The sequence below is a fragment of the Chelon labrosus genome, assembly GCF_963514085.1.
Source record: "Chelon labrosus genome assembly, chromosome: 14".
NCBI classification, from domain to species: Eukaryota; Metazoa; Chordata; class Actinopteri; order Mugiliformes; family Mugilidae; genus Chelon; species Chelon labrosus.
Window position 1 is genome coordinate 952,776 of NC_140347.1, and position 27,754 is coordinate 980,529.

General features: G+C 43.1%; 2 protein-coding genes and 1 long non-coding RNA gene across 3 annotated transcripts in view; 2 read left to right on the forward strand and 1 right to left on the reverse strand.

Annotated features, from left to right (window-relative positions):
* The window catches only part of LOC311499739 (uncharacterized protein), a 350,319-nt gene that overhangs the window by 194,195 nt on the left and 128,370 nt on the right, over positions 1-27,754 (forward strand). The window lies entirely within an intron of this gene.
* On the forward strand, positions 21,428-27,673 carry LOC311499773. The gene is made up of 3 exons (XR_014699464.1): positions 21,428-21,506; positions 27,303-27,428; positions 27,560-27,673. It is a non-coding gene; the product is annotated as an uncharacterized lncRNA (long non-coding RNA).
* On the reverse strand, positions 24,500-26,386 carry LOC311499769 (uncharacterized protein). The gene is made up of 2 exons (XM_084560893.1): positions 25,589-26,386; positions 24,500-25,348 (listed from the first exon to the last, which is right to left on the reverse strand). The coding sequence occupies exons 1-2, from the start codon at positions 25,755-25,757 to the stop codon at positions 25,176-25,178; spliced, it is 342 nt and encodes a 113-aa protein (XP_084417019.1). The 5' UTR covers positions 25,758-26,386; the 3' UTR covers positions 24,500-25,175.

The following is a 27,754-nucleotide window of genomic DNA, read 5'->3' on the forward strand; positions in this document are numbered from 1 at the left end:
CCAACCCCAATTTAACAGCGGTATTTCCGTGAGAGAATTTTATAATCTGTTCACCGCCACCGGGAGACATCTGAAGGATTTACCTCTGTCTATCGACCGTGAAGATTTTGAAAGAGGTTATACTTTATTTGTTTTCAATCTGAGCGCCGACGAGGACGTCGGGGCTCTCTCCCCTGTATCCAGCGGTAGTTTGAGGCTGGAAATGAGATTCCGAGTTCCCTTACCTCACACCCTCACCCTCATCGTCTACGCCTGTTACGATTCCATTCTGGAAATCAATTCAAAACGACAAGTGCTGGTGGATTATTACTGAAACGATGAATTCTACAGAACTGGAAACACTCTTGAGCGGGTTACTGGGCGGTGTGTTCCGCGGTGTCTGGGCTTCGGACGAATTACCTTCCCTACAACCCTCGCTACCTGTCTACTATATCGTGAACACCCACCCTCGTCATTTGCCAGGCGAGCACTGGCTGGCCCTCACTCTGGAAAAAGACGGAAAGGCCACATTCTTTGACTCTTTCGGATTCAGCCCGAATTTTGAATATTATCCTAAGAGCATCATGCATTTCCTGGAACGTCAACGCGGAATAAAAAAGATCCTATACCACGGTCGTCAGCTCCAGCATGAATTATCGGACGTTTGCGGTCAACACTGCGCGTATTACTTGTGCCAGAGAGGAAGAGGCCTGTCTTACGCCAGCGTGCTATCTCACTACACCGACAATGTCGTCAGAAACCATGTCATGGTGTCTGAATTTGTTAAAAAATGTCATAAATGTCTGGCGGTCGCCTGCCGGGGAAATTGTAACCAGTTAGCCTGTTCTCTACAAATGTTTAAAGACTGCTACCGCTTGTGATATTAGAATGAAAAAGTCTGCGACATTGTACGGATTCAATAAAGCTTTATTAAACAAAATGAATTACAGACTCTTTCTTGCCATACATTTTATTTATTTATTTAAAAATGAGGATATTAAGGAGTAAACTCTGCCCACTTCACAGGCGAGTATTGTCTCTTTTTTCTACCCCTTGATCGACGAACAGAGGGGGGTTCAGCAGCAGCAGCAGCAGCAGCAGTATCCGTCTGCAGCGGGCCAAAGTTTTTGAGTCTCCTAAACTGTTCACGGGCTCGCGGGTTAGTCACAGAGGTCTCGGGAATATTAAGCTCCGACAGAGTCATGAGAAATTCTGTCCATCCTTCGGGAGGCTTTTCATTCACTTTCTTATAGGAGCTGGTCAGATGTTTGACCAGATCGAGCATATGAGATCCTCTCACAGTTTTACCTCTGTAGATAAATTCACCTTTTGGCGTCCAGCCACTGTCGCTCCGTGATAGTTTTTTCATCACATACTCTGCATTTTTACGACTGCGAATCGGCAGACTTTTTAAAACATCTTCCTCCTCCTCCCCCCTCCTCCCTCCTTGCAGCTCCACATTCTCCCCCTGATGCAGCTCCTCTCGTGGCAGACTCAGAGTTATAGGTTGAACTTCTTTCTCCCCTTGTCTGGCGAGGCTGAGATAGCGTTGGAGCAGAGCATTGTACTTCTTCATTTTTTCATAAGGGTTCAATCCTCTATCCTCTAATATCTCTCTCATCTTTTCATCCAAATCTTGCTGGGCCGTTTGTCTGATGGTGCTGCCTGTAGCCGCTGTCGGCTGACTCAGCCGGTTTAACTGATGCGGCGACACCAGAAACATTTTCTGCGTCGTCTTCAGAGCCATGGGGAGTAGAAAAGAGGCCTATCGTCGTCTAGCAAAACCTCCTATTAATTCTCCTATAATAGGAATGGCCGCTCCTAGCAGAGGTAAAAGGAAGCCTCCTGTTTGTTGTAACACCCTGCGTTTGCGCTTCACGCAGGTTTTCTTATCGGCGATGATTCTGATATAGTTCTTATGTCTCTTTAACTTCTGATATTGCTGCGGAGAAAGGGGTATATTCCCCTTCAAAAGATTCAATGCAATCTCACACAATGACTGGAGAAGATCAGGGGAGCAGCTCCTTAAAATATCCTGCCGTTTCTTTGGTGTGGCCTTGGACAGAACTTTAAGTAAGGGGCCGTTTCTTTTCAGACGAGCATTTGTCATGGTTCTTTCTGCAAGTACACGATAGGCCACTCGTGGGGTAGTAACCCCGCTCTCAGTCTGAACCGGTCTGGGCACCGGTGAGTTAAATCCAGTAATAAATAAGAGTGAGGCTGACTAGTGGCATCCTCTAAACTTTCTAAAAAGTATTTTTTTCTAGAGGGAAACATCTGTTGAGCTAATATATTCATCTGCAGTTTATCTCGCGGGTTTTTGAACAGTACTAAATAATTTGTGTTGAGACCGATGGTTCGGCTGAATTTACCTTGATGAAAAATATTCTGAGTGAGCATAATGACGCTCATATTTCGGTGATGCCGGTACTGGGTAAAAATTTTCACCACCTCCGGATGATCGTCTAAAATAACCAAGTGTGTTTGATCGGCTGGAAAAAGAGTCTCATCTTTAAAAGAATCAGGTAATCCCTTGACAAACTTTATTTTTTTATTTTTCTTCTGCAGTTCCACATACAAAGGTTGAAAAGAAGTATAAATCCACACAATATTGTCAGGTACATCATTCATGACATGTTCACAGTTTTCCAAAACATTTTTTTACAAAAACAGTTTTTCCACACCCGCTAGGCCCCACCACCAGACATGAAAAAGGCGACTGCAATCTGGGGTCAAACTCAATTTCCTCTCCTAGGGGTTTCGACATTTTTTTTTTATTATTTTTTTTTATTTTTATTTTCAATAACCAAAGGGTTCGGTTCGTCCGTCCGCCAACTGTTTAATGCTGTCAAAATTGATTTCTTTACAGCTTTCTTGAGTCAGCGTGATTCCCTTAACACACAAGGACACTTTACCCCCTCTGGTCTGATAGGCGTAACTTTTAGGCCCCGCCGCTGCAAACTCTTGGATGCTATCCCCACCCAGTTCGTCGGTCAGCTGTCCCAAGTAGTTACCCGTGGGAAGCGGGGTCTCTCCCTCTCTGACGATGTAGATTAAACTGTCCGTGTCGTAGTACAGAATCCGCTCAGGATTCTGTACCTTCTCCATGAAACTGTACAGAGTCAAACGAGCATAGGCAGTGGTAAATGCAGCGATGAAAATGTTGTTGCTTTTCCCGGGAGGGAGAATGTAACGCTCACCGTACCGCCACTGCACCATCACCACCTCGTCGTTCAGAAAGGCGAAATGCTTGACCACATGCTGCTCTGAAAACAGAAACTTGAAAAATTCTTCAGGTTTTCTGACGAGGCTGGTCTGAGCAAACTTACCCCAAAAGCTGTTGAGACATAATTTGGCTATCTGTCTTTTGGCAGGGTTTGGATGGATTTTAGTTGGATCTAACTGGATACCCTGGTTAGCCGCGTAGTCTCTGACGTACCTGTCCCTGCTAGCCTCATCCGATGCTTCAGAGGGGTAGCCTGAAGCCTCCTGTTTCCCTTTCAAAAAGGTGTTGATGTAACCCCTAAAGATAGTGTCACTCTTTTTGTCAAAATGCCAGACTTCAGTTATTTCAGCGACGCGATATCCGACATCTAGGGCTTTTGTGAATTCGGGGGTCGGCCAGGTGCCGGATAAAGCTCTGTCTTTCTCGCTATGCATGCACGAGCCGGTTTGATTGTTTATTTCAGCGCACATGCGGCAGAGAGTAAACACCAGTTTACCTCGCTCGGTTTTGTAAGGCAGAATCGGCAGAAATAACCCTCGAGGAGGATGCACGACGGCTTTGATCAGACCAAAGTACATACGCGGATCTTTAAAATCCCGACGGATGATTTCAGGGTGGCCGAGAGGGTACTCAAAGTGTGCGTTGACATAGGGGTACAAGGATGTGACGTCCACGTAACGAACCTGCTCAGTGTCACTCGCCGTGTACCTCAGGCGGATGGGACAAGTTCTACCTCCAAACAGCGCATCGCGAGGCGTTAAAGGCTGCGGAGCGCGATGATGACTCAGGAACTGTTTCACTCGATCATCAGACTTTGTCATGCGGGTCCAGTCATGCTCCCATATGAACTGTACCGAGACCTTTAGTTTAGACCACAGGTTTAACAGCTTTTCTTGCCAGGCCCAGTGGAGCTGCTCAAAGGGAATCTTGGTCAGGGGGTTAACTTCATGGGGCGAGAAACACTTGGGACACCCGTGAAAGAAAGCCGAGAAACTCCCACACCTTTTTTACACCGTCAATTTCTGCATACCCGTCCACAACATATTTCCCCAGCCTCTTCTCACCTCCGTTGAGAGCGTGTCGAATAGCAACATTTTCGCTGTGTGAAATCCATTCTAACCACCGAATCCCCGCGTTCGAGTAGTTTTTGAATTGGCGGTTGTAGTTATCAGTGGGCGGGAGAGCCAGAGTGTGGGGAGGGAGAAAGTTTGTTTTAAAAACTTTCATGCACGCGGAAGCGATCGTAATGCAGGTGAAAGGGTCGACGCGTGTCTCTTTGATAAATTCTTCCCGAAACTTTAAGCAAGACGCTGCTAGGATTTCTGTGTCTTTATCGCAATAAAGCACGGCCTCTTTTTTGAAATCAAATGTACAACCATCCTTGGTGGCGTACCAGGCTATGAATTTTGTCATCATCTCCGCCGACATTCTGTCTACGCCGTAAGCGTCTGGAGGTGGGTAAGATCCTACATAATGCAAGTGGGCCTCAGAACTGAAAAGGTGCGGGAAGAAACCTTTGCTTAATTCGTCGTCGTGGCGCGAACTGATCTCAGCATCCAGACCCATGGCTGCAGGCATGTCTGCTAAGCGTGAGAGTGAGTCGATGTATGTTTGATGGAATGCCTCATCCACCATCTGCAACACCTTACTGCCTTGCATAATTATGCGGGGTGTCATACCTTGACGAATTAAATGGTTGAGAAGAAGATAACTATCAAAACCCTTAGCGTTGTGAGCGATGAAGATGTAATCTTTGTATTCCTGTTTTCTGAAACGCTTAAAGAAGGTTCCTGCGCATGTTAAACCCCAGGAGCCCCATTTCTCTCCCAGTAGTGTTTGTGTACTGATGTAGAAGGGTTTGTGTTCGCCTGAGGCGTCTACGAGTGTTTCAAAGTCATAAAACACTACTTGTTTTGAATAGTCAGTCTCAACTCTCAAAGGAGTCATGTAACACAGATGGTCTTCGGCCGGTTCCTTTACGGAGCACACGGGGCATGTTTTAACTCTACATTTGTGTTGAGTGGTGCCTCTGATAGCGTTGTAATACACCGCTTTGCAAGTATCACACTTTTTAATCATCTGACAATTGCTGGCAGCTTTACCCGCCATAGGGCGGTGGTAAGACACTTTATGCTTGACATAACAGACGTTGGATCGGCACGTCATATTACAATCAGAACATTTGATCCGTTTTACCATGTTGTTTTTTGTACAATCTGATGTAAAGCATACAGAACAGTGGCCCGAGCAGTGGTGCGTCCATAAGTGACCATAACCTGTGTGACAATAATTGCAAACGTGAGGCGTACCCAGAAATGTTTTCAGGCTGGTAATACCGTAGTAGTGGTTTTGATGGAGGAAGAGATAAAGGGTTTTGGGGTGCATTCCTTCACACGTTTGAAACTTAGAGAGGGCTCGCTCACCTTCCGCTCTGAAGAAGATGACGATTTTACAGTCTAAAGCCTGTTCAAATTTAATAATGTCATTAAACGCCACAGGAGTGTCGTGTGATAACCCCGCCTGATTCTGTAACAGTCGACCCTGTACGGTGGCCTCGCCCGTGGTTAATTCTCGATTTAACAGGAGCGCGAGGTTAATGGCGAAGCATAATTGATCGGTAGGGTTAACGACTATATGTAAGCAATGTGCTTTCTTCCTGCAGATTTCATCGTTGAGAATGGTTTGTATCTTTCTTTTAACACCCCCTCGAGGACTACGTACCACCTGCACGACTAATTCCAGCGTCTCATCCGTCATAATGGCCATGTTTGATTGCACTAATCTGTCGAGAAGATTCTGAAATTCATTTAGATCTATATCACCGTCGTGAGCGGCGATGACAGAGGCGTCGTGTAAAAGTCTTTCCCCCCTTAATTCTAACTGCACCACATCCCCCTGTCTGGCATATGATAGAGCTCTTTCTACCGATTCTTGGACAGAACCCATCACGTTACACTAAACCTCTGCATAATCAAGCACAGGACCGGGAGAGGGAAAATTTAGAAATTGTCGTATTTCAACGTTGTTAAATTTGTCTCTGGAAATCACCCTGGGGGGTTCAGGATTTTGTCCCGCACCCCTCTGAGCGGCAGGCGTTGCAGGTAGGCCGCTAGTAGATGGTCCGGGTAATGACTCAGCGGACGGAGGATCGGCACGTGCTTCGGTGGGGGGATGTACATGCTCGGGGGACGTGTGACTGTTTGTAGACGGTCCGGGTAACAGCTCTTCGGATGAACGATCGGCACGCGCTTCGGAGGGGTGAGGTACATGCTCGGGGGCCGACTGACTGGTAGGAGGTTCTCTTAAACTCTCGAGGGCTCCGTTCACATTGTCAAGACGCTGTAAATCAGAAGGTTCAAGGCGAGCCAAGGCCTCGTTTAAATTCTCTAAATGCTGTAAATCGTTTAATGGAGGTAAAGTTTGTGAGTGCGGCTGATCAAGACGTTGTTGAGGGATTTCTCTTAAAGATTCAATTTCTGCATGAAATAACTGAAGAACTGACGGCGGAACCGAATTTTCCCCTTGGTTATTGTCATTCATCATTAAAACATACAACTCTACCCGAGCGATGCTGAGAGCAGATTACAGGCCGAAGAAACTATGTTCCAGAATTCTCTGAGGGCCCTTCTCCTTGCTCGACGCAGATGTCCTCTCCTTCTCGTCCTTCTGGTCCTTCTAATCCTCCGTATCACCATTCGGAGCGGCTGGGGCCTGGAGACTTCTGAATGGTGAGAGACGGATTTTAAACATAACCGACGTCGTTTAAAATTAAATTTTCTGATAAAATGTTCTTACCGACAGCCGGATCGCTCTCTTGTTTCTCTGACGGTCTGGGGTTTATGGGGTAAGGCAAATCCTCGGTGCTGGAGCTGTCATTCCCTTCTTCAGCTTTCCAAATCAAATGTTAGAAAATATCATGACGAGTAACATCACATAAAAATTAAAAAATAAAACATCATTGATAAAATATTCTTACCGGCAGTCACCTCACTCTTCTCCGGAGTGTCCGGTATGATGATTATAGGGTAAGATGGGTCCTGCTCATCAAGTCCCTGCTCACCTTCTAATGTCGGTTCAACCTCTGTTAAAGTATAATTCAAATAAAACTATAATACCAATAAAATACAATACACATATAAATTCTGTGTGCGTGTGTGACAAAGAGCTACCTTCAGCAGTCTGAGGCACTGACCAGGCTACAGTCTGAGCAGGAAATGCTACACACAAAAAAAAAATAAAGTGTTTATATATAAATAAAGTAACTATAACTATTTCTAACTATTTCTAAAGTAGGATAAGATAGTTTAACTAACCATTCTGCACTGTTATGGAGGGTGTTGCGGGTATTACGTCAGGGGTGTCTTGCATTAAATAAAAAGAAAAAGAAAATTGTCATGCAGCAGTTTGTTTTTTTTTTTTTTAATATATATAGTCGAATCAAATGACTGTCTTACTTAAGAGGCTCTGGCTCTCATCATCATCATCATATTCACGGAAAAAGAAACCTCTTTTTTCAGTGTCTGGAAGAAAGGGTCTGATGTTATCCCTTTACCGTATCCATAAAATATGTATTTAAACATCTAGGTTTTAAAGGGGGTTACGTACAAGAATCCATTATCGCCGCTTTCAAAAAAATATTTCTCAAAAACAAATTTGTGAGGCTGTGTTAGGTCTAATAAACAGAATTAATGGATGATAAATCGATAGACGTGACTTACCCTCTGATGTGCTTCTTTGGAGACTTTCAGATAGTCGACACCACAAGATGCTTGGCGGCCTATGGTTCTTGGGAGGCTTTCAAATAGCTGATGGTTTCACACCGTAGCAAGGTGAAATGCACGTCTGACGCTCGGTGCCCCACAGTTTTATAAAAGACTTTGTCTACTGAAAACCCGCGAATGTATTTATGGCGGGAGGGTCTCTTCCATAGACGGGTGGAGGAGATTAACTGTCTATATGTGTTCCTAAACATGACCTTTGACCATCACCATCCGTTGGAGGCTGCTGAAATTTACGTTTAAACACCACACTTCCACACTGAGGCCTCCTGAAGGACGCTCACAGGCGTCTCACTAATGATCGTGGACGTGTACGCTCTCTTGTTCATTTTTATTTATTTATTTTTTTTAAATCTGGCTCGGACTGAAGCATGAAGCACCGAAACGATCTCATCGACTGAAACTATCTTTAGCTAACGTTAGCTTTTCACCGCGCTCAGAACATGGGCGGACTCGGTTGGCATCACGTGATTGTATAACATGACTGTATACTGTTAAACATGCCTGGACTCATCCTCTCCCGCTTAAACATGTCCGGACTTGTCCTTGGACATCTCCCGGGGAGTATGGGGGGTGTGTGCGCGCGTGCGTGTGTGGCGGATTCTCAGAAGAGAGTATGTGTGCCTGCCTGTGTGTCTGTATGTGTGTGTGTGTGGGGGGGGGGGGGGGGGGGGGGCAGAGGGCCAGAGTGGATCGAGCCACTTACAAGTATTACACTTACTCTAAGTATTACCATATGCTCACCTTTGACCTCCATCGACTTATCCTTTTACACTACACACATTTCTGGTATCCTCCCATCTCTTCCACACCCCATTTCCACGCCCCTTCCAATCCCTAACCCTAACCCTAACCCTAACTGAAGTCATATTTCATGTCTGTTAAAGATCAAAAAGTCTTTAAATACTGTTAGAAGTCAGCTGTGTTTATGATGGCTCCTAGGGGCAGTGGTTTTTATTTCATTGTTCATTTTATTTAGGGGCTGAATTATCTTTTTATTTAAATGTCTCTTAAACGTGTGATAGTTAAATATTATTGAGTGTTTAAATCCAACCTGTCAGAAAGTGTTATGTGTTAAATGAAGTTGTGGGCGTGTCCTAAAAAGTCTCTGTGGTGCGTGGTTCCAGGAAACAGCAGCAGAGTGAGCGCTCTGGCCTCCCTCCAATCTCCTGTACCCAGATGTGTGTCCATGAAGAGTGACCAGACTATGTTTGGACTTATTAAAAACTATCTCCTGCTTTGGTTTTGTTTCTCATCCTGCCTCATTGCCTGTGTTTCTAACAGTTGGATCCTGTTTTGAACTGATATGTAACAAGGTTCATTTTGTCCAATTAAAGAACAACAGGGCACAAACTTCTAAGCTGACGTATTTGTACGTTGAAAGTTGTTCATATCTCTAGGATCTGTGTTACGGTCTCTAAGGCTCAACAGACACATAACATATTAAGGGACGCCAGACAAAAATCGGAGGGTGTACAAAAATGTGTGTTTTATTTAAATTCAAAACCAAGAGCAGGGGACAAACAAACTCAAAGAAACAAAAAGGACTGTAGGTGCCGGCCAAAAAGAACAAAAGAGGAATTCGGACACGAGGCCAGCCCACATAGGGCTGTAGGACCCCGACCTCATCCCAACTAACTTAAAGTGTTTAAAGTAAACCTAACAACATGAACAAAAACCGAAAACAGGACTACCGGTCACCTACAATCCAAACTAAAATAATAAAGAAATAAACCACCTGCTAAAGGGACAAAGAAACATGAATAATACCAGCACCGGCGCTGTCGTGACGTGCGCTAGCGATGGTGAGTGGTGCCAGAATGAGTGAGCGCAAGCGAGCGACGAGAGAGCGAGAGCCACCTCCCTCGCCTCCTTATATAGTCTCCTCCCCTACCTGGGCACAAATTATATTCAAGTGCTCAACAGGCCAGGGGAGGAGTCACCAGGAGGAGACGGGAGAGCAGCCACACGTAACATCCCCACCCTTAAGATGTTGATTATGTGCATCTAGAGAAAACGGGGAGAGAAAAAAAAAATAAAAAAATCACATAATCAACATTACAACTCATAGTTTAACATCGCGACAACGCATCCGCGATTACGTTCTCGGTACCGCGAATATGACGTATAAGGATGTTAAATGATTGAATCACGAGGGCCCAGCGCATGATTCTTTGATTGGTGTTTCTCATTTGATTAAGAAACACCAGTGGATTGTGATTGGTAAAAACAACAACGGGATGAACAGCAGAGCCGACATAAACCTCGAAGTGTTTTAGAGCCAAAACAAGCGCGAGTGCCTCTTTTTCGATCGTGGAATAAACTCGCTGATGACGAATTTTTTTGAAAAGTAGGATACCGGGTGCTCAATCCCATCAGCACCATCCTGAAGAAGGACAGCACCCGCACCTGAATCACTGGCGTCTACAGCAAGTTTGAAGGGATGGTCGAAACTAGGCGCAGCCAACACTGGAGCATTTGTCAACACTGCTTTGATTCCTTCGAATGCCTGTTGACAACTGTCCAACCAACGGAACCGGACCTTGGGACTGAGCAGGTCAGTGAGCGGAGCCGCCACAGCAGAGAAGTTTCTACAGAAACTCCTGTAGTATCCCGCCATCCCTAAAAAGCGGCCCAGCTCACGCCGAGTAGATGGAGCAGGGAATGACAAGATGGCTTCGATTTTTCCAAGCACAGGCTTGACTTGCCCCCGACCCACGACTTTACCCAAATAGGTCACCGTGGCTTGGCCAAACTCACACTTGGCCAGATTCAATGTGAGATTTGCATCTCTCAGATTTGCATCTTAAGTTGATCAATGTGATTGTCCCACGACCCTGAATGTACCACAATATCGTCAAGGTATGCCTCACAACCAGATATGCCTGCTAACACCGTATTAACCAGGCGCTGGAAAGTAGCAGGAGCATTTCGCACACCGAACGGCATAACCGTATATTGCAGGAAAGCATCAGGTGTCACAAACGCTGAAGTCTCCTTAGCACGGTGTGAAAGCGGTACTTGCCAGTATCCCTTTAACAGATCTAGTTTTGAGACATAGGTCGCATTGCCAACATGATCAACACAGTCATCAACACGGGGCAGAGGAAAACAATCCGGCTTAGTGATGCCATTAACTTTACGGAAATCCGTACAAAAACGATCCGACCCATCAGACTTCACCGAAAGGAGACATGGTGAGCTCCATGCGCTAGAGCTTGGTTCCGCAATCCCGTTTTCTAACAGGTAGTCAACTTGATGTTGTAAACGAGCACGTTTGTCGGGATTCACTCTGTACGCGTGTTGTTTAATAGGAGGCGAAGTCCCCACATCGATATCATGTTCGATGACATGAGTTTTAGTCGGCACATCGGAAAAAAACTCTAAGTTTGACATAATTAAACTGATCACATCTTCGCGCTGAGCCCCATTTAAATAGTTAAGACACTGATCAAGATCGGATAGCATTTCAGAATTTTTAAGGCGGCCTTGCACGACAGCAAGAGACGGAGACACGACATCATCGGGCGCGTCTTCTAGCGCGTCTGGCATGTCAGCACTGGACAGTTCCGTTGTTACCTGAGCCCCTGCAGCAGTTTCAGCACCGGACAGCGCCAAAACGGTCTTACTTTCACCACCTAAATGACATAGGGAATCAGTGTTTCTGTCAACATAAGGCTTTAACATGTTCACATGACACAGCCTGCTCCGCCTACGTTCTGGCGTGGCCACAATGTAATCCCGATCACTGACTTTCTCTTTAATTTCGTACGGACCAGTGAACCGCGCTTGCAAAGCTGATCCGAGAATAGGCAGTAAAACTAGAACCTTATCCCCTGGCGTGAAGCTGCGACTCTTGGCGTCTTTGTCAAACCACTTTTTCATTTTTGCTTGTGTCGCCTTCAGATTTTGTTTCACCAGTTGGCAAGCACAGTGAAGTTTAAAACGGAAATTACTCATGTAGTCACAGAGGTTTTGTTCTTTACATTCATTCAGCCACTTATCTTGTAGCAAAGACAGTGGACCTCACACGGTATGCGCAAACACCAGCTCGGCTGGACTGAAACCCAGGGATTCCTGAACCACCTCACGGGCTGCAAAAAGAAGGAGATGGACACCCTCGTCCCAGTCGTTATTAGTTTCAAAGCAGTATGCACGGAGCATCGATTTCAATGTGGCATGGAAACGTTCCAACGCCCCCTGACTCTCAGGATGGTATGGGCTGGAGTAGCAGTGGGAAACGTTAAGTTGTTTCATTACCTGTGCAAAAATCTGCGACATAAAATGTGTGCCTTGATCGGTTTGTATTATTTTAGGTAGGCCGAAAGACGGAAAAAAATTTCACCAAGGCTTTCACAACCGTAGCTGTGGTGATTTTGCGTAAAGGAATAGCCTCGGGAAAACGAGTTGCTGCACACATGATGGTCAGGAGGAACTTGTTACCGGCTTTTGTGCGAGGTAAGGGACGTTCGAACGGTTCGCCCACCACTGGGATTGGATACAGCGGGTACTGTGAAATTGTCTCGTTTGGTTTTCCACAGACCTGACAAACATGACACGATCTACAGTGCTGTCTAACGTCCAGTTTTAATCCTGGCCAAAAGAAACAACGCAAAACACGATCGTAGGTTTTATTCACCCCGAGATGCCCTGAAAACGGGTCATCGTGTGCAAGCTTCAGAATTTCCTCTCGAAAAGACGTAGGAACAACAATTTGGGTCACGACGTTCCAGTCATCAACTGTGGAGGCGTGTGGCGGCGCCCATCTTCGCACAAGCACACCATCCTTCACAACGTAACCCCTGGAAACGATGTCCACGTCATTCTCTGTCACAACCGCATCGAAAAGTGCTGCAAGAGACAAGTCACGTTTCTGTTTGTTAATGAGGTCCTCTCGTGACATGCAATTTCTGAAGTCCCAATTTTCATCGTGAGAACTAGCAACTGGCGTTGCAGGAACAACAGGCGGAGTGGGTGGAGGGGGAGCAGAAACAACTAACGTGGCGGAACTATTATCATCAGCAATGAAGCTATCAGCTAAATCCACCCCATCATCATCAGGTGCCTGTTTTTCCTCACTGGCTGCCATTGCGCGAGTGACAGCGCACACTGAAAATACCTGAGGAAACTTTCGTTCCAGTTCATCCGGACGTTCAAGTCTAGGAACTGTTATAACCTCGGGATTTAAAAGGAGTTTACCTCCCGCCAAGTCATTACCAAGGATAAACGAAATCCCCTCCACAGGAAGTTCTGACCTCACCCCAACAACCACACGTCCCTTCACAAGGTCCGACTCGAGGCACACAGTATGGAGCGGGACTCCTATGAACCTCATCCCAAATCCTCGGACTAACGCACTAGCCTCTACTGAGGATTTGTCCGTCAAAGGCAGCACCCCCTCTAACAAAATGGACTGTGTCGCTGCACTGTCTCGCAGGATGGTAACGGGAACTTTCGGACCCTGTTCAGAGAGGGAAACAAAACCTTTCATCAAGAACGGAGCATACATTTCAAGAATTTGTTCAGCTTCAGGAGTGAGTGTAGGAGACTGTACATTAGGTAAGCCCTCAGTTTTTACTAAGTTTACCGTTTTGGGTACCTTGGTTTTCTTGTTCAAAGCAAAACATTGTTGTATAGTGTGACCAGGCTTTTTGCAGTAAAAACAAACTTTCCCTTTAAAGTTTGCGTGTTCCTTGTTTTTGTCCTCACCCTGAAACTGTGTTTTCGATTGAAACATTAAAGGTTTTGGCGCAGGAGCGCTACGCTCACTTTCCCGATGAGTCAGAATATATTCTTCTGCAAGAATAGCTGCATCAGCCAAAGTTTTAACTTTTTGTTCGTTAATATATGTGCAAATTCTGTCAGACAGACAGTTTTTAAATTCTTCTAAGAGAATTAAATCCCTTAACTCCGCAAAATTATGCACATTTGTGGATTGGCACCAACGATCAAAAAGGGCTTCTTTGTCTCGACCAAATTCACAGAAAGTCTGGCTGTCGGTCTTCCTAAGTCTACGAAATTTTTGCCGATAAGCCTCAGGCACCAGTTCGTAGGCACGCAGCACAGATGACTTTACTTGGTCATAATCAAGGCAAGCTTCCGGTGTCATGGATGCATAAGCGTCTTGAGCTTTCCCAGTTAACACCGACTGCAGAAGTAAAGGCCATACATCTCTGGGCCATTTCAGAGTATTCGCTACACGTTCAAACATTACAAAGTAGCAGTCAGCATCCTTTTCATTAAACGGCGGAACTAGCCGAATCCATTTATTCAAATCAAAGCCTCCGTCACCGGAGCGCAAAGCAAATGCAGAAGAGGCATGTTTAGTTTCAAACTCTCTCAACTTTAATTCTTTTTCAACCTCCATTTTCCGACAGTCCAATTCAAAAAGCATTTGTTTTTCTTTTAGTTCCTTTTCATTATTTAGTTCTATTTCTTTCAGTTCTAAACGGTGCATTTCCACCTCTAATTCCTTTAAACGGAGCAGATCGTCCGAGTTCTGCACCACACTGGAACTAGTAGTAGTTTCGCGATGCAAAATTCCCTTTTCATTTAAAGCCAGTAGTATCTGAGATTTAATTATCTGTTTCTTTGCCTGTTTTGTTACAGATATTTTAAAGTGATCCGCAATATTATTTAGTTCCTGTTTTGTAAACGAATGGAATTTATCGAGGCTAGGGTTAGCTTCAAAATGCCCGATGAAATCCATTTTCATTATATTTTTAACAGATGCTAATATGATCACAATCACTCCAAGTCAGAGCTACCGAACAAGGGAATCCACACAAAGAGAACACCGTAGAATCCAGATGGCACGCCCACACACACACACACACACGGAAGACCTCTGGAAAAAAAAACGCGGAAGAACCGGAAAACCCGGTGGCGTCCCAAATCACGCACACAAAATGCAACATACAAGGTGTTGGCTATAAAGACAAATGACCGTGTCGGGTAGCACACAAATAGAGTAGCGATGATCAAACGCTATCGACACGTTGTGTAGGCTACCCAAAATGCACAGAGCACAAAGCAGTAACACCGCTGAGGCAAAAACAAATCACAAAAAGCCAACAGCGCAGGCACAAATCACTGCATTCCAACGAAGCCAAACACAGAATCGCGATCTCAAAACCCCGACTCAAACATCCAAAAAAAAAAGATCCAAAAATTTTTGGACGAGCCCCCAAAATATGTTACGGTCTCTAAGGCTCAACAGACACATAACATATTAAGGGACGCCAGACAAAAAAAATCGGAGGGTGTACAAAAATGTGTGTTTTATTTAAATTCAAAACCAAGAGCAGGGGACAAACAAACTCAAAGAAACAAAAAGGACTGTAGGTGCCGGCCAAAAAGAACAAAAGAGGGATTCGGACACAAGGCCAGCCCACATAGGGCTGTAGGACCCCGACCTCATCCCAACTAACTTAAAGTGCTTAAAGTAAACCTAACAACATGAACAAAAACCGAAAACAGGACTACCGGTCACCTACAATCCAAACTAAAATAATAAAGAAATAAACCACCTGCTAAAGGGACAAAGAAACATAAATAATACCAGCACCGGCGCTGTCGTGACGTGCGCTAGCGATGGTGAGTGGTGCCAGAATGAGTGAGCCCGAGCGAGCCCAGAGAGAGAGAGCGAGCCACCTCCCTCGCCTCCTTATATAGTCTCCTCCCCTACCTGGGCACAAATTATATTCAAGTGCTCAGCAGGCCAGGGGAGGAGTCACCAGGAGGAGACGGGGAGAGCAGCCATACGTAACAATCTGCATTTGTTTGGTCCAGACTTTAGTTTGTGTAGTATCTTCAGACTTGTGTGCTCAGATAGAGGGAGCTCTAGGCTCCAAGTGTGTGTTACCTGTCCTGAAGGCTAGAAGAGGAAGAGCTATGTCATGTGATCTCTCTCTGTCTGTGCTGCCTACCATGTGCAAGTAAACTTCCACAAAGCTACTTGGATGTTTGTGAGTCTTTTTTGAATGTGCCTTGGTCACAATGTTATATTGGCGACGAGGATGAAACTTTTCGTGCCCTGCTCTGTCTGGGATAATTGGATGATTGGACTCCAGGTGGACAAACGATTTGGTGGAACGGGGAAAGAAGACAAGCAGGTGAGATGGGAACAATTGGATCCCTGCCACCATTTGACTCAAAAGTGCAAGCATGGGAGGAATACTGTGAAATAATGGAACACTTCTTTCCAGCAAATGATATTGATAATGAAGATAAAAAGAGGTCCATATTACTCAGTGTTGTGGCTGCTCAAACTTACAGTCTGATGAGAAACCTCCTAAGTCCTGCAAAACCTGGAGAAAAGACTTTTGCACAGTTGGTAACTTTATTAAAGACCCACTTTAATCCCAGAGATTTAAATTTGATTCAGGCATGAGAAGACCCACTGAATCTGTGGCTGAGTATGTTGCTGAGTTAAGGAGACTAGCACAAGATTGTAATTATGGAGAAACACTTTCACAGATGTTAAGGGACAGATTGGTATGTGGGATAAATGATGACTGAATACAGAGAACATTATTGTCTTTAGCCCAGGCTATGGAGTCTGCTAACAACAATGTGCAGGATTTGCAAGCAAAAGCAGGAGCCGTCCTGTAACACAGTGTGGGCTGGTGGATCAGAAGGCAGGGGGCAGAGAAGAGAGAGCTGTTGGAGAGTAGGAAAGGATACAGAGTGTTATCACTGTAAAGGTAAACATGCACCAGAGCATGGTTCGAATTACGGGGGGTATTGGGGGGGTCTGACTCCCCTAGATGAGACTTGGACCCCCCCAAAGTAGATGAAAATAATAGTTTGGGGGGGTACTGAAATTTTTTTAATAAAATATAATGTTAGCCTTTCCAAAATTGTTTAAATGCAGTATTACCATGACATCAATTCAGGAAATAATCTAATGAAATACGATTTTCAAACCCTCACCCCCATTGGGATGTACCATTTCTCAGTACGTTCAGTTGTTTGCTATGGTTCTTCACTAGCTGCACCGGGCGCAGGTGCTGGTGTGTGCAAAATTAAGAGTAAGTGGCTGAATCAACTTTAAACTCTGCCTATGGTTTTGACCACCGTGTATATCATCATGCGTTGTATTTTGTGGTAAATGTTATGAGCAGCTCGTCATCTAAACAGGTTTTCAGAACTGTCTTAATTTGGTTGTTCAGTATTTGTCTCATCCATAATGTAGTCATAGTCTCTAGCTAGATAAATAGCTAAAAGTTCACGCAGCTCCTGAAGCTCTCTGCACCAAGAAAATATTGTCAGTATCTTGGAGAAACTAAGGGAATTCTGGTTGCATTAATGCAAGCAGTTTATTATCTCATGGACAAAGTTGGAAGAGGGGGAAAAAAAAGCCGCCGAGTCTTCCTTCCTTTTGCCGCACCGGCTGCACTAGCGGCGACGAGCCGCGGCGGTGGGGATGTGCAGCAAGTTCCTATAACGTGTAGGGTGCATTGTGCTTGCTAGTATGATTACTTTTTTTTTTACCAGCCAGCCAGGTCATATGACCTATATTTCGAAGGAAAATTGACTGTGAACCACAAGTGTGAAATCGTGTGTGTAAGCCTATATAAAATGGAGAGTGACGTCACCAGTCAAAATAGCGGTACCCCCCGAAGCTCATGGTATAATTCGAACACTGCACCAGAGGACTGTCGGTTCAAGAAGGAAAAATGTCCTGCATGTGGAATGGTGGGGCATATAGCTCGGTCAAACAGTCAAAGACAAAAAAAAGAAGTGATGATAGACCCAAGGAAAGAAGACGCAGATTGTTAAGAGAGAACATCATTGCTCCTGTCAAGTACTCTGACTGGGCTGACTGGAGTCATGCATATCATCAAATCCAAATGGATGATCAGTCTAAGAAATACTTAACTGTAATACTCATCATGTTTACATATAACAGACTGCCTTTTGGTGTACCCTCAGCCCCTGCTATATTCCAGAGAACCATGGAGGGGGTTCTCCAGGGAATACCCCAAGTTGCTGTGTACCTGGATGACATCTTGGTTACTGGAGCAAACCAAGACATGCACCTCAAAACCCTGGATGAGGTTCTGAGCAGGTTAGAAGATGCTGGACTCAGATTAAAAAGAAGCAAATGCTCTTTTCTGGCTGATGAAGTTCAGTATCTGGGTCATAGAGTGGATGCTAAAGGAGTGCACACTGTGGAGGCTAAGGTAAAAGCTGTTGATGCCCCTACTCCAACTACAGTGACAGAGCTGAAGGCCTACTTGGGCTTGCTGAATTATTATAATCGGTTTCTCTCCACATTTCTGGCCCCTTAACGTTATCTACTGAGAAAGGATGTGGTGTAGAGGTGGGGGGACCGTCAGGTCCAAAGACTTACTGAAGTCCACAGATGTCTTGGTGCATTATTCTGGTGAGAGGCCATAATCCTTGGAAGAAGAAAAAATAATAAAATTTAAAAAATCTTGAGTTGACTGAATGAACAAACAAAAGGCCATGTTCTAAAATATCAGCCCTTTGGAGAACCTGGTTTTAATGGCAGAGGGACACTATGAGGATCCAACACTAAACACGGAGAACATTGAAACAGGAACCACTAAGTACAGTAAACTGGTGTTTTCAACAATATCATGCAGAACTGTTAAAGGACCTCAAATCTCTCCTTACCCCCATGGCATCCAAAATGAAACATTTGGAGGAGGAAGTGTTACACTGTGCAGTGAGAATTGATGCACTGAAAGGAGAAGTATCAGGCAATAGGAATCTCTCAACATCACTGCATTCTTCATCGTTTGTAAAAGCCTTAACCATTTGAATATGATGCTCAGACTCATCGTCAAAAATTACAGTCCACCATGTACCCTGGTGACACAGAAGAGGAACAGAAGATTTCGTTCTGCCTTTCTTTCAGAAGATTATCAGGATGAACGAGCTGAACGGTCAGAACTCGTATACAAGGAGAGGATGAGAGCATAAAGGACTTTGCTTATATGTATCGATCATTGTGCAAAAGGTGGAACCCAAAAATTACCGAACAGGAAGTTGTTAAGTTGACACTGAAAAACATTAATCCTAAACTGGCTAGTCAACTAAGAAGCAGCAATGTGAGTACTGTGGAGGCGTTGGTCCGTCTTGGACAACAACTGGAGAAAGATCGAGAAAATCATCGTCAGAATGAACAACGCAAGAAACTATTTCCTTTGTATCTGGCTGATGGCACAGGAAGATATCCTCTTGGCGTGAGGGAATTACAGGTTTACGATCAACAACAAACTGTATATGTTCCTGTGGTGGTCTTACCTACTCCATGCCTGGCGCTATACCTGTTGTCCTTGGTCTTGACTTTGTTTTCCTCTCTGGGTTGCCGTTTGATGTATCAGAGAACACTTACTGGTTCAAATCAGAACCCAGAAAGGAATATAATTTCATCCGGGAAAAAGCAGGACATGCAAGAGCTCCCCCATCACCGCAATTTGCCTTTCATTCTGCCGTTTCTCCAACTTTGGCCTTGCAGGAAATTTCAAGTGGTTCTCTAGGGGGAAAACTGGATGTTGCTATCCAGTCTGCTCATTTGGATGAATCTGGGAAACAAAAATTGTCTAAACAACTGGAAATGAACGCTGATGTCTGCACAAGAAAGGTTGGGCTTCGGAAAGTTAAATGCATCAACTCAGACTGATGCCTATCAGATACCAAACATTCAGGAGATTCTGGAATCACTGGCTGGATCCTTGGCCTTCACCACCATTGACTTAAACAGAGGTTACTGGCAGGTGCCAAAGGACGAAGGAAGCAAAGAAAAAACAGCTTTCATCTGTCCCCTTGGCCTATTTCAATTGGATGTGGGACTGACCGTCAACCTGAAGAAATGCCAGTTCTTCAGAACCTCCCTCAAGTTCCTTGGTCATGTGGCCTCGGTGAATGGTGGTCATGTTGATGAGAAGACTCGAGCTGTGCAAGCCTTTCCCATTCCAAGGAATCTTCAGAGGTTTTTGGTGATGGCAGGCTGGTACCATCGATTCGTACCAAGCTTCTCACAAGCAGCCGACCCCCTCAAAATGTACAAAATTTGTACATTTTGCTTATACTATTTTATTTTATTTTTATCTTATTTAATCTTTCTTTTATCCGTGGTTCTTAAGAGTATTACTGCTACTGTGACCAAGCAATTTCCCTTGTGGATGAATAAAGTTTATCTAAGTCTAAGTCTAATGCTCTCAAGAGAAAAGCTTCCAAATACCTTTGGATGCCTGCATGTCAAGTTGCTTTTGACACACTGAAGCAACTTCTTGCCTCTCCACCAATACTTGGCCATCCAGATTTCACCTTGCCTTTCATTGTCTATACCGATGCTAGTGATGTGGGACTGGATGCCGTCCTAGCTCAACAAACAGGGTTGGGCAGTGAGGCAGTCATTGCTTTTGCTAGTCGGACTATGAATCCTGCAGAAAGAAACTCTTCAACCACAGAACAAGAGTTCTTAGCAGTAGTGTGGGCATTGGAAATATGGCGCTATTATTTGGAAGGGAGGATGTTCACTGTTGTCACCGATCATTCATCTCTGATCTGGGTTTTCAAAACTCAAAAACCAAGCATTCGGCTAATCCAGTGGGCACTGAGACTGCAGGAATTCACATTCACAGTTGAGTATCGAAAAGGGAAGTACAACATCGTTCCTGACGCCCTGTCCAGAGCTCCCGTGGACTGCCAGTTTCAAACTTGTGCCACTATACAACCAGCAAAAAGAGAAATGTCTGAAGCTTTTCAAATATCTGATGAGGATGTCTGGAAAGCTCAGCAGGCTGATACAGACATTTTGAAACTGTATGAATCCATACTTGCCTCCAGTGATCTACCCATCAACTCTGCCACAAAGTTTACAATTTTGGAGGACAAAGTATACAGGATTGTGCAGCTTCCTCATAAAACTCTTTATCAAGTATATTTTCCATCATCTCTTCAGGATCAGCTACTCCATCTTTGCCAGGACCATCCCCCTAGGTCTGTGTGAATATGATCCAAACTCCTGCTGCTCCACTACATCTATTAGATCACAGGTGTCAAACTGATCCGTGAAAGGGCCACTGTGGCCGCAGGTTTTTATTCCAACCATGCAGCAGCACACCTGACTTGGCTCAATCAATCAACTGAACTGCCTTCACGCAGTCATTTCAGGTGTCCTCTTGCTCGATTGGAACAAAAACTTGCCAGCCACACCCACTGCATGGGTGCTGCATGGTTGGAATGAAAACCTGCAGCCACATGGCCCTTTCACGGATCAGTTTGACACCCCTGTATTAGATGATCAGTTGTCTCCATCTAGTGGACAGACACTAGAACTGCACCATCTGCTGTGTGATACAGTGATTGTAACTCAGGTTAGACTGGTTTTAACGTCACTCTGATGTGTTTATAGACTCTAAAGTTATGAGGGTGTGACGGCGTCCTCAGATCAAAACCAGGACTGACGAGGGACAGTGAGCAGCTTCTTCTCAACACATGAAGGTGGAAAGTGTCTGAAAGTGGACCTGAAGTGAGTTCAACAGGTGAGAATCCTACCAGAGAAATCTGGAAATGTCTCAATAACTGGATCACTATGATTCTATTCAGTTTGATCACTGAACTGTAGAAGTCTTTCTTGATCCTGATTGGCTGTTTCAGTTGTACTATCCTTTAAATGCTGTAGAATACATATGTGGGTTAAAGTACAGTGGTTGTACAATGATTTCATGTGTCTCTGTTAGTGGTTATGAGATGAAACCAACAGCAGTTTGACTGTAATCTGATCTGAGTCATCAGAGTCTGAACTGGTCTGACAGCTTTGATCAACTTGACTGAGTTTATTTGAACTGTTTCAACACTGGATCACTCTTGGTTTCTCTAAAGCAGTTCATGTGTTCAGTCAATGGTTGTAAAGGAACTTTGTGGCCCCTTAGGGCCCCTCAGTCATCAGGAGCCCACAAAGGAATACCGACAGCACCCTATAGTCAGTCTGGTTGGGACATGTCCCCTGCACTTTTTACCGTCCTCAAACAATGTTACTGTAGTAAACAGAGATGCGTCAAGCACTAGAAATCGGCCGCTCAAGCTGAAGCCTGTTTCCCTTGGTTTAGCCCCGCCCACAAGCTCCTCCATTGGCTCTGCCGTTTCTTGTGTGATTGGCCGTCCCCGCTGTCACTCCACCTTGCTGTCACACCGGTCTGCTAGTCTTTGGTCAGGAGTCCTTGTTAACCTGCTACTGTAAATTGTTCCTTTGTTCTGCCTGGGTCACGTCAGCTAGAAGGATTGTAATATCAGAGGTTTCATTTACATTAACCTTTGAATCGGTGTCCATGTGTGGATGTGTGTTTGGTAATTATTGAAAGTACTGATAAATAAAACGTATTATTATTAAAAAAGGGAAAATACAATATATACAAATGTGATTTTATACATCTAAACTAATGATAATTGTGAAACTAAGTTTTTTTCCTCTATAGCCGTATCATCAAAATTCATGATTGTTGCACCCCAAATTGTCCCACTGTTCATGTCATGCATCCTGAGTTGGAGTGAAGTTGACTAACAAGGTGAAACATAGAATAGTGTGATAATGTTTTGCTACATGCTTTACAACCAGTCAAACCAAAAAAGGGAACATTAAACTTAAAAGTAGCAGAAAACTAGAAGAACTACTAGAAAACACAGTGACCTCAGGTCTTATCACTCAACCATCCTCATACCCAGAGTTACAGGTAACTGCAGTACTCTGTGGTGATGTTTCAAACACTCAAAGCTACTTGTACTTCAACTCTGAGCTGCTTATTTACTTCACACAGAAAAGTGTCCTCTTTCAGACTAAGTTTAGGGAGTAACTATTTTCATTGTGAGACTACCTGCAGGTTTATTAATCACATCCACAAGTCTTTATTTCTTTAATGAAGCTAAAAGCTGCTTGAAAGTTCATTAATGGAGAATGTTAGACAATCCTCTCTACACTCAGACCTAGGTGAGACTGCACATTAAATAAGACAAAATGCCTCTTCAGTTTAGATTTGGCCAAAGTGTGGCCCAGAGTCCAAGCAGCAGCCATCAGGATGTCTCTTTGCTTCATTTCCTGTTGGTGACACCAGTTATGTGGTGGAGAAAATATCTCATCAGAATGAGTTGATTTGTAAATGAGTCAACCAGCAAACAGTGACTGTTCCATTTCTACACAAATACACATTAATACATCATCTCATATTCCTCAGCACAGTAGCATGGTACTTTACCACAACACCTCAAAACTGATCTGACTGAAGATCATTCATTTATTTCCTTGTTTCATGATTCTCAGACACAGAACCTGACAAGCAAACTTTCAGGTTGAATGATCTCCCTACAGCATGAAGAATCATATTTAGTTTCTAGTTCTAAAAACAGACAGCAGCTGATGATGCTGAGCTGATCTTTAGTTTATTAGATTCTTTGTTCTGTGCAGTGACTCCATGGAGCAGAAACAATATAAACACAACTACAACATTCAACACAAACATCTCCCTACAGCATGAATAATCATATCTAGTTTATTTTTATTAAAGCATTAATGAACCAGTCACATCAAGGATGTAAACAAGAAGAAATGAGGAAATGAACTCACATGAAACCTGAAACCTTCCAGTTGTTGGACTGGTTTTATGTTTCAGAGTTATGAGGGTGTGACAGCGTCCTCAGATCAAATCAGACACCAGTTTGACTATGTTTGACTTTTTTATTAAAACATCAACAGGTTGATTTGTTGCTCTCTGAATTCTGTGGCCTGTGGTATTTAACTGTGTTTGAGATTTCCACTTTAAATACCTGTGATAACTAACATGTGTCCCAGTCATAAGATAAAGACACAAAACTAGAGTTCCAGTTAAAACACACCTCCTGCTCATTAATCAACCAATCAGCTCAGAGAGGTAAGAGGGAGGAGTCAGGAAACAGTCTCCTCTGACACTGACTGGGTTTTCTCCACAGGTTAAACTGGTTTTAACGTCACTCTGATGAGTTTACACTAGGTTTACACTAACCCAGAATTCAAAGCATGTTACTGACAGTGATGAACTGATGTGATGTGAGTGTTGTTGTAATGACTGATCAGGTTGTTGTGTTTGTGTGAAGGTATGGACTCTGCTATGAATCAGAGTGAGGACAGACAGGAGGGAGACCCTCCCTCTAAAACCACTCTGACCACTCTCTATACACTAGTATTTCATCGTTATATACTATTATTGTAAAATACTTACTTACTTATATCTATACAATAACTGTAGTCTGTTCCCTATTTATGGGTTAATTTAACACTTTTTGCTGTTTGCTCTTCTGGTTAGATGCTGAACTGTATTTCATTGTATATGTACCTGTAGTAAATGAAATGACAATAAAGTTGAATCTAATGTAATTTAATCCAAACTGTCGTTGCACAGTAACCCGTGATGGGTAACACTTTACTTGAATACGTGTTCATAAGACTGACATAACACTGTCATAACCATGACATTACACCTGTCATAAACATCAATGAATACTTCATTCATACTAGCAGTCATTAAGTGTCATTCGGTAAGTTATGTCACTTTTGATGTAAAGTTGACATTGTTTGAGATGTCCTTGTTATGACAACTTGACATAAACCAAGACAACAAAACCTGTCATAAACATGTCATTGCAGACCTAATTGCCAAACAAAAAAAAAACATTTAGCTTGATGTCTTGACGTGACATTAAACCGTCATATATGGATGGTTTTGACACTGGCTGTCACAAGACCATTACAATTGCGTCATAAATGTTGTCCTTTTCATTAAGATGTCGTTAAGTGTAACTACTCTGGCAAATGAGTTTATAACTGTCACATTTCCCTCCTACAGTGATTTAATAATTTTAACTTTTCATTATGGTGTCATTAAGGGTCATTACCGAGTAAAATCAGTTTATAACTGTGTCATGACTGTTTTCTCTGGATTCCAGTAAAGTGGAATGATTTTGACTTTCCATTAAAATGTCATTATGTGTAATTACATAGTCAAACCAGTTTATAACAGTGTCATGACCATTTTCTCTGAATTCAAGTAAAGTGGAAAGATTTGAATGTTTCGTTAAAATGTCATTAAGTGTAATTACACTGTCAGATGATATGAATACCTTAACAAAAGCAACAGACAAGTCAAGAGATAGTGTTTCCGTAATGTATTTCAACACAAAACATTTTATTGTGATGTTATCCAAAGCATTTTTTTTTTTATCCAGTCCTTGTCAGCTTTCAGGTCCCTGTTGGCCTCCTCCAGGTAATTAACGCGCTCCTCAAGGTGTTCAATCTTCTGTCGATCCATCTTGGTTTGTTCTTTCAGTTTGGCCAACTCCAATGTCCCTGTTGGAGACACTGAAACAAAGGAAGTATTTCAAGTGGATTACTGAGGTCAGTGAATGGTGGTGGTGTACTGGAGTGCATTATATTGAGTATACCAACAAAATTCCCAGTATTTTTGTGCGTATTATTTATTGAGAAGACAGGCAAAAATGGAAATACGTGCCACAATCAGCCAACTATTATATATATTAGTATAAATAAAAAGTAAATTTCCAAGCCTACTGGAGAAAGGAGGAAAAAAAATAGACTTACTTTTCTTCTTCGGGGAATATTTGATTGGCTTTCTTTTCTTTGGCTGAACAGGGACCTCTTCAAATTCTTGTGCCAGGTCCTCCTCCACCTCTTGTAGCAGCTTAGGGTTAACGTTAGCTTCATTATCATCCTCAGCCTTCCCACTACGTTTGCTGAAACGGGTATCCATCTAGCAGCAGGTGTAAGCAAAGAACACAGCACCATGTCATAGCAGCTAAAGTTGCATTAGTTAAGATACAATAGTCAAACCTAACATCATAGTTGTTTAGAATTAGCGACAAGAAAATGGGAGGAAATACTACTAACGTAATAGTCTGTTGGCTGCAGTTGTAAGTACTTAAAGGCTACGGAGTTTTTGCCTGTCTTCTCAATAAATATTACGCACAAAAATACTGGGAATTTTGTAGGTGTACTCAATATAATGCACTCTAGTACACCACCACCATTCACTGACCTCAGTAATCCACTTGAAATACTTCCTTTGTTTCAGTGCCTCCAACAGGGACATTGGAGTTGGCCAAACTGAAAGAACAAACCAAGATGGATCGACAGAAGATTGAACACCTTGAGGAGCGAGTTAATTACCTGGAGGAGGCCAACAGGGGCCTGAAAGCTGACAAGGACTGGATAAAAAAAATGCTTTGGATAACATCACAATAAAATGTTTTGTGTTGAAATACATTAAGGAAACACTATCTCTGGACTTGTCTGTTGCTTTTGTTAAGGTATCCATATCATCTGACAGTGTAATTACACTTAATGACATTTTAACAAAACATTCAAATCATTCCACTTTACTTGAATTTAGAGAAAATGGTCATGACACTGTTATAAACTGGTTTTACTCGGTAATGACCCTTAATGACACCATAATGAAAAGTTAAAATTATTAAATCACTGTAGGAGGGAAATGTGACAGTTATAAACTCATTTGCCAGAGTAGTTACACTTAACGACATCTTAATGAAAAGGACAACATTTATGACGCAATTGTAATGGTCTTGTGACAGCCAGTGTCAAAACCATCCATATATGACGGTTTAATGTCACGTCAAGACATCAAGCTAAATGTTTTTTTTGTTTGGCAGTTAGGTCTGCAATGACATGTTTATGACAGGTTTTGTTGTCTTGGTTTATGTCAAGTTGTCATAACAAGGACATCTCAAACAATGTCAACTTTACATCAAAAGTGACATAACTTACCGAATGACACTTAATGACTGCTGTCATAAGTATTCATTGATGTTTATGACAGGTGTAATGTCATGGTTATGACAGTGTTATGTCAGTCTTATGAACACGTATTCAAGTAAAGTGTTACCGACATATTGATAGACAGACCCAAGACCTACAGCAGTAAAATAAAACATAAATCAATGTGACTGAGCAGAGTTTGGACATGATCCAGTCTGAACATGAGATCCAGTCTGGTTTCTCAGATAGCAAATCATCTGTGGTTTCATTGGGTCCTTTGAGATCCTAGTGCTGTCTACATTCTGGAAAAAAATCTGAATTAACTATTATCTTATTAATGAAATAAATCAGAGATGGTCTCAGTGCAGTAGAATATTAATCCAGATCTGTTTATACAAATATTGGTGATCAACAAACTCTTTATACTGTATCTAGAACAATTAAATATCTACACGTTTCCTTGAGCTTGTCCTGTTATTTGAATTCAACATTAAACATTGTATTTACATATTATATCCAGTGTTTGTAGGAGGATCCATCAACAGAAACATGATTCTCCTGAATACAGCTGTGTGTCCATGAAGAGTGATCAGTCCAAAAATAAACCTCTTGACTTCAAACATGGACAACAGTCTGATGATCCAGGGTAAGACAAACAGCATTTATCTGACAAACACAGGACTTTACATCAAAACATTTAACAATAAAACTGAAACATATACTGTATAAAGAATGTATGTGTGTTAATGTGTGTTAATCCATGTTGTGTTTTAACAGGATCCATCAGCAAAGACCAGATCCCTCTGGAATTACATCTGTGTCCATGAAGAGTGACTGGTCCATGGAGAAACCTACTGACTTCAAAGATGAACAGCAGTCTGCTGATCCAGGGTCAGAATTAACACAGATCTATTAATCATTATTCAGTTCTGTTCATTAGACTGTCATGTTTTAGTCCAGAGTTTATCTGTC

What these genes read in the sequence shown, in the direction of transcription:
- LOC311499769 (XM_084560893.1), bottom strand. Translation starts at nt 25,757, where the DNA reads ATGGATACCCGTTTCAGCAAACGTAGTGGGAAGGCTGAGGATGATAAT. An exon ending in ATATTCCCCGAAGAAGAAAA is followed by an intron (nt 25,349 to 25,588) that starts GTAAGTCTATTT and finishes CCTTTGTTTCAG; the next exon opens with TGTCTCCAACAGGGACATTG.